We start from the raw sequence: 7,618 nt of genomic DNA, 5'->3' as shown, positions 1-7,618 counted from the left end.
GGGGGGGGGGGGGGGGTTTCATATATAAAAGGAAATTTTTCATACATATTGTCACTCAGTTTGATTATTTTTGTTTGATTTAGTTATATTTTTATATATAAAAATTCAATCCTTTTAACTGTATTTTTATGAAAAGTTTGGATCCGCTGGATTATTTCAAAAAAAAAAAAAGATTTAATTTGTCATGCTTTCCTAGGCCCCGTCAATGAATTGAAGTTAAAAATGATTAAACGTCGATTTAGCATAAATTTGGTAAGCAAATGAATATTTATTTTAAAGAGTGGTGTTTGGGCCATATCACTAATGTGTTTGTGATTAAACATGTTGGTAGTGCAAACAAAAAGTTAATATTATCAAATAATGTTCTACGACCAAACTTGACCCCTTGATTGATTAGTTTTGAATAAAAATAAGCTATCGAGAAATCGTTTTTTTTTTAAAACGAAGAATACGACATCACACGACTGATTTTGTCTTTGACCCATTGATTGATTAGTTCTGAATTTAAAAAAAAACTATGGATAAATGTTAGTTTGATACGAAAAATAAGACATTAATTAAGCACACGTTTCGAACCTTCCCTCGCTCGTTGCCAACAGTACATGTATGGAACCCAAATCACGGTTTTCCAAAATACGGCAACACGTTTTTGAGGAGTCGGTGGGTCCCACAAACCCGTTGACAGATTGGGGTCAAAGCCTTTGACGCAAATGCTATTCAATTGCAGGGCATATTATTATTATTATTATTATTATTATTATTATATTTTATGGACTTACCAAATATTCAATGGTCAATATTCAAATCCTCTTCCCAACAATTTTCCATGCGCACACACTTGCAACCGGTGTTGAACGTTTCTTGAATTTAAATCCCAACAGTCTCTTTTTAAAACTATTATTCAATCCTTCTTACTATGTTTTGAAATTTGTAACGCGTACCAAAAACCCATAAAGCATATGCGACATATATACGCTTATATATATATATACCATCTCAAGTTCCCAAAAAAGAAGCAAATTAAACCTGACAAACTTGAAATTACCCGATCAAAGTGTACGTTACATATATTCTTGATCGATATACATTTGTTTTCAATCTTTATCTTGTTTTGTGTAGTTTTGATTCATTTCACTTCGTGGTTTACGATGTTTTTGACATGGAGAAAGCGAAGAGCTGCACGTCGTGCAGCGAAGAAGCGAAATTTGGAGGACGATAATTCTAACATAGAGCTAGCAATACCGAGTCATTTTCGTTGCCCGATTTCACTCGACTTGATGAAAGATCCAGTGACGTTATCGACTGGGATAACATGCGACAGGAAGAGCATCGAGAAGTGGATCGAGGCGGGTAACGTTACATGTCCTATCACTAAAAAGATCTTGAGAAATCTTGAGCCTATACCTAACCATTCCATAAGGAAAATCATTCAAGATTGGTGCGTGGAGAATAGGTCTTATGGGGTGGAAAGGATTCCAACTCCTAGAATTCCTATAACTTCTCATGAAGTTTTGGAGATTCTGGCAAAAATCGAGGATGCAATACGAAGAAATGACCATGAATCTTGCCTAGGTTTGGTGAAAATGATCAACTCTTTAGCTAAAGAAAGTGATAGAAACAAGAGATGTATTGTCTCGATTGGGGCGGGAAGGGTTTTATCTGCTGCATTTGAGGCCTTATCCAAGAGGGATTCGATCCATGAACACGTTGCACTACATGAAGAAATCTTGTCCATGTTGACGATAACATTAGCGTCGCCTCTTGATGAGGAGACAAAGAGTAATCTGTCCACAAGTGAATCCTTACATTCCATCGCGTGGTTCTTGAGATTTGGGAGTTTGTGCAGTCAAAGAAATGCGGTAATAGCCTTAAAAGTAATACTTTCTTGCAATGATCAAGAGATGGTTGAGGATTTGATCAAGATCGAAGGGCTTTTAGATGCATTAATGAAGTTGATCCAAGAGCCCATTTGCCCCACCACAACAAAAGCAAGCCTGTTAGCAACGTACTACATAATAACATCATCGGAGTCAAATTCAGACAAGGAAGCGATCGTATCAAGATATCTTGAAATGGGGTTGGTTCAAAATCTTCTTGAGATTCTCGTGGATTCGGAAAGAAGCATATGTGAGAAGGCTTTAGGTGTTTTGGATGGGATTTGTAGCCATAGCGAGGGGAGGAACAAGGTGTGTGAAAACGTTCTAACAGTGCCACTTCTGGTGAAGAAATTGTTGCGCGTTTCGGATTTGGCGACAGATTTTTCCGTTTCGATTCTATGGAAACTGGGAAAGGACGGTGAGAATGGAGAAGGGATTGTTGCGCTTGAAGCTCTTCAAGTAGGCGCTTTTCAGAAGCTGCTGTTGCTTTTGCAGGTTGGTTGCAATGAAACAACAAAGGAGAAGGTGACTGAGCTTTTGAAGATATTGAATCTGTATAGAAATAGCGTGGAATGCATTGATTCTTTGGATTTCAAGAATCTCAAAAGGCCATTTTGAAGACAGATCTTACGATGGATCGAGTGAAATCAACCTTATTCATTATTGTTTTTGGATGCAACAAATTTACGTACGATTAGTATATGCATAATACAATCCAAAAATAAATTACCACACATGCTGTATTTTACATAGCACCATATAGATTTGTTCATATTTTAATTTGGGCTTCGTTTTGATTTTATGATATCTAAGAAAATTCAGAAGGAACCGAATACATGCAAGTGGATTTGAAGAATAAATGAAAGTTTAATGACAGAAGGCAATTAGGACTAGGTTAGAATGTGGTGTAGATTCTTGGAAAATATTTGATTATTTACTCATCTTCCTTTGTTTCATTAATTTCAGTCGCGGGACTTCATTGTTGCGTTTATTTTATGTGTTTAATGAATTTATTTTACTTATTTCTTACAAATTTTGATGTTTAAAACGATTTATTTTTATCGTTTCATTGTGGTGTTTAATGGATTTATTTTACTTCGCTAGTTTTTGGCACATAAAAGAACTAAACTTCGCAACGAGATTAAAATAATTTAGGGTCCAAAATATATTCAAACATGCTCAAACTCGATTTTCTGATACTTCTTACAATCTTGCACGAAAAGCTCAAGAGCCGGATCAATTTGTTCGCACCATCTTGCCTTACAAGTTGACCAAGTTCAGAATCAGCACTTTGAGCCGTACTTTTAAATTGCTCACCGATGTCAAAGCCTCTTTCGTATCTTTTCCACTATTACTCTCTCTTCCGTAAGTTTAAAAAAAACAGACAACCAGAAAACCCGATCATAGCCCACCAAATCTCACTACTACTCAAACTAAATACACGCTGTCTAAAACTGCAAAACCAGCTGCAACGCCGCCCTCATTTGAAGATGAGACCTTTGTTCGCATCAAGTAACCAGAATGCTCGTTCATGATAACGTTTTTTTTGTTCCTGCAAAAAAATTTAAATTGTGTATATATACTCATTTAATTGTTCTTTTATGGTTGCTAGAGTTGTCACCTTAAATACGCTGCATACACCCCAAGTTCCGATACAACGTTGTCTTGAAAAGAAACACCTTCTCGCATTAGAATTGCAGGAGAGATGGCTGGAAAAATCCTCTGCATAAGAATATAGGCTGCACTTTCCTCATTGCCGACCCTCTCCATTCTTTCGAGGGCCAACTTCAAATCATCTCCATATATATTGTTGCCTAAATTGAAAAGTTGAAAAATCGTCAATGATTATAGCAATGATTTGCATTAGTCTTGATAACAAGTCTGAACTCGGACCTCCTCCTTCCCGCTGAGGCTTCATGACATAGTATCCAGGTCTCTTGATTGCATCCTTGATAATGTTTGAGTCGTCTAGACTCCACAAACCAGCAAAGCATTTTCGTACTTTGGCAATGTCATCTTTGTTTTCAAGAAACCTGCTAGGAGAACAGAGAAAACTCATCCGAGAATGCATTGAAGGTACAGATTATAAAAGCTCTAGCAGTCACAAAACCTTTGTGAACGCTTTCTTACCCTTGATTCCAAATACAAGGTAACAGCTTGAATAAATTTGAAACTCAAAGAAAAGAACACAATTCATATTGAGGAACCAAAACCTTCACTGAATATATTTACTAATATTTTGCATTTACAAAACTGTTCTAGATGTATCACCTTTCGAGTATATTGGGTTTTGCCAGCTCTTGTTGAATCTTCTTGGTGCCAGCCAAATGATAAGAAATTGAAGGACATTTGACCGCTGATGATTGTTCCATCGATAAACGAGCTTTCCATTCCTACCACGTACCATGAGAACTTTAATTCAGGCGAATAGAATAAACAATGGCTACATCAGTTCCACTGATTCTAAAGAGGAAACACAAAGCAAAAACAAGTTGACTCACCAATTCTGAAGGATAATCAGTTGGAGCATAGCCGGCTCTAAAGTAAACCACTGCAACTGATTCACCATCCCTACAAGTGTAGCTCTAAAGGCTCAAGCAGACAAGCTACCAAATTTGAGGTAATATTTAAGTCTCATTTAACGCTTACACAACAAGTGTTCCATCTGGCAGAAGCTGTCCTTGTTCATCAATCTCCGCCAATGTCTTTCTAATGCTTCTAACATGATATGTATTATCTAGCTAAGGATACATCACAGGGGGAAATCTCACAAAAAAATAATAAAAAAGAGGATAATGATACATAAAAATGCCGTAAATGGTAAATTCAGCATTCATGACATGAAAATGGATATCTTTCCTTCAATACTGTACAAAGCCAATGTTGATCATACATGTTCCGTTCTTCGGTTTGAACCACGACCATAACCACAGCACTGAATAGCATGTTAATTAAGATGGTGATAAGAAAATTCAGGGAGAGAAACAGCATATTATAAGTTAACCAACCTTGGGTTATTATACTCGGTCCAAGATTTAGCCAGTGCCTCCGCAAACAGACCAACCGTGTTATTTCGTGGAACCCGTCCGGGATCTAATGCAAGGTGCTGCTTGAACTGTTGAAGCAGGCTCCTGAAAATAACGAAACCCCTCTTTATATTCACCTAATTTGAATTGTGAATAATTTGTGGGTAATAGATAACCCAGACAGCGAACTAAAAATGCAAGGGCAATATTTTCCAATACAAAATGCGCAATAACCAATTGGCGAAGCTGTTCCCCTCCACATTCTCTTCCTATCTTTTCTATTACTGCACCCAACCTCTTTCTCAACCAATGGAAACCCTTATTTTTATAACAGAATCCAAAAGCTGCAAAACTGACAACCTAGAATGTTCTTTAGTACTATAAACTGCTGCAACAAAAACTGACAACAGTTTATTTAATAGTCATCAGAATCTAAAATGACACAGAAACCACCACAGATCCAAATTATCTTAAACTTTCAATTATTACAAGTATTCCACTCTTTACGTTAATATCACAGGTCTTATCATTTTCTGTTCATCACAACATTTTAGGTGCTTACAACAAATTTACCAGGAAATAATAGATAAAGTCCTATTGGAAGAAACACGTTTAGAGGATACAAATAATATTTTTGTGCCAGATTCTAGCTCAATAAAGAACCAAAAAATTGTAAGCAATAGTTCCTTGAGCTTAGTTGAAAAGAATTATAACGCCTCGGGAGTAATGTTTTAGATGCAATAAACGTTAATATGAATAATATAATTGAAAATAACAAGTCATAAAATATGAATGATATGATAGAATACGACGGCACATAAAGAAATTAAGAATATTATCTAATAAAAATGAAGGAAATACAAAAATCCCCTGAATAACCTGTGAAGTTCACTAACAAGACAGCTCAGTCCAGGAAAGGAAGATGAAATTGTGTTGAGCTCTATTTGGAGAAGTAGATTTGTTTTTTCGTCCAGTATATAGTCTGAACGATGTAGTCCTAAGCGTATATTCTAAATATAAAGTATCTAAAAATCAGTAATATCTACTACATTTAATGTCAACAAGAGATCTCATCAAAACTAGTTTAGTTTGCAATAAGATGGACAAAATAAAGTTGAGCTGTGAGTTATGAATATTTTAATAAAGTGCAAGGAAAAGATAAAAAAGATAACAATTAAAAGAAAAAGAAAATGCCAAAAAGAAACATTGATAGACCTAAAAGTCTGACAATCCTTCTTCCCAAGAGTATTTAGGCACTCTGAGTATGAGTAGCAAATTATGCAATTTGTATACCATGAATTCAAAAATTAGTTTCCGTTCACCAAATTTAAGTTGAACACAGACATTTTTGTTCACTTGATATTTGAGTTCTAATAGTATTTCCACAACGCCAGAGGGGGTGGTGCAGGGGTTCATTGCTTAATGTCCCTATGATGGCATCATGGATAAGGAACACATAGATTCTAAAAAAAATTAATTACGCCTATTACTTGAATGAAAAGGAAAATTTTTTAGTAGTTTCTAAATTTGCGAAACAAAAATAACATTTAGGCAAATTATCACCAGCAACCATTTAACTATTTTCCACTAATTATTTGAACTTAATCAAAAGAAACTAAAATTAAAATAGCAGAAAGAACTTGAATGAACTGAAAAGTGTTAATTTACAATCTTTAACATAGTAATTCTTTCCACCTAACTATATGTCAAAGAAGAATAAACCCAACCTGTTGGATTACTTTCTACTCTTACTTTTTTCATAGAACAATTTACCTCAATCTTCTTTTCCACAAAATTTGCAATCTAAAAAAGTAACATACTTCTAAAAAAAACATCCTTATAACAAAACCTACTTCAATTAGTTTCGGGAGAAGTAAATCTAAACATGAAGATACCTCTATCTTGTTGCTGTCTAAAATCGTGGCGTGAATATCCAGGAGTCTAGATGTAAAAGCATCCACTCTCTTGGTTCTAGAAAGAGAAGGTGAGCAATGCAATTAGTGCAGTGAAACAAAAAAACAGAAAAGGAAAAAAAATACATAAAAGATAAAACTATGCATTACTTGGTTCAACCAAAACTTAACAAAAGTATGTTTAGGGTCAATTAGGACACACAATCGCTTAAAAATTATGGCAAACCACATCGTTAAATATGCATTTATGTCATCCATCGGTTGTAGGTAAATGGTGAATGAATGAATGGATACACAAAGAAATGTTTCACTTAGATCAGGAATGCTTCAACCCAGAGAGTGAATCCTGTAGGAATTTCCCATCCAAGCTCNTTATGGTTGGGAAATGTTTACACGACACCTTAGAGTTTGTTTCGGGATTTAATGTCATGGTTAGTATGATTACNTATGTTATGGGTCACTTGCTTTGAAACATTCTCTACGCAAAAATGATGAAGCTATGTATGTTCAAGTATGCAGCAAGTTTATGAAAAGTTTAAGTTATGGCACGTCTAAGTATGTATGTACGTATGTTCAAGTTTTAATACGCACGTTCAAGTTTTCAGTATGTATGTTCTATTTTGAAGTTGCATGTGGTTTTATTACGTAATATTCGCTACTTCCAGTTTATATGTGTTGAGTATTTAGACTCACTAGACTTGATCGATGCAGGTGAGTATGTTGATGAGGAGACATGAGGTGGCGACCGAGGAGCAGACTTGGACTGAGTGGGAGGCTAAACCCGAGGACCGCCATGTTTAAG

The 7,618-nt window shown here is 35.5% G+C and overlaps 2 protein-coding genes across 2 annotated transcripts; one reads left to right on the top strand and one right to left on the bottom strand.

The window, feature by feature from the left end:
• Positions 1-995: 995 nt before the first annotated feature.
• LOC140968973 (U-box domain-containing protein 20-like) lies at positions 996-2,946 on the top strand. The gene has a single exon (XM_073430184.1). It carries the CDS (start codon positions 1,149-1,151, stop codon positions 2,493-2,495), a length of 1,347 nt encoding a protein of 448 aa, XP_073286285.1. The 5' UTR covers positions 996-1,148; the 3' UTR covers positions 2,496-2,946.
• A 50-nt stretch (positions 2,947-2,996) lies between these two features.
• LOC140968956 (glutathione synthetase, chloroplastic-like) lies at positions 2,997-7,246 on the bottom strand. The gene is made up of 11 exons (XM_073430153.1): positions 7,149-7,246; positions 6,799-6,874; positions 5,783-5,913; positions 4,886-5,008; positions 4,718-4,812; positions 4,527-4,614; positions 4,379-4,448; positions 4,149-4,270; positions 3,771-3,910; positions 3,499-3,691; positions 2,997-3,429 (listed from the first exon to the last, which is right to left on the bottom strand). Exons 1-11 carry the CDS (start codon positions 7,244-7,246, stop codon positions 3,306-3,308), a joined length of 1,260 nt encoding a protein of 419 aa, XP_073286254.1. The 3' UTR covers positions 2,997-3,305.
• Between the last annotated feature and the right edge of the window lie 372 nt (positions 7,247-7,618).

Source organism: Primulina huaijiensis, unplaced genomic scaffold, assembly GCF_012295235.1.
Source record: "Primulina huaijiensis isolate GDHJ02 unplaced genomic scaffold, ASM1229523v2 scaffold38877, whole genome shotgun sequence".
Lineage (NCBI taxonomy): Eukaryota > Viridiplantae > Streptophyta > Magnoliopsida > Lamiales > Gesneriaceae > Primulina > Primulina huaijiensis.
Note: the sequence above shows the minus strand (reverse complement) of the source record. Positions and strands in the feature narration are given on the sequence as shown.

Excerpts from the sequence above, each read along its gene's own strand:
- LOC140968973 (XM_073430184.1), top strand. The coding sequence starts at position 1,149 with ATGTTTTTGACATGGAGAAAGCGAAGAGCTGCACGTCGTGCAGCGAAG.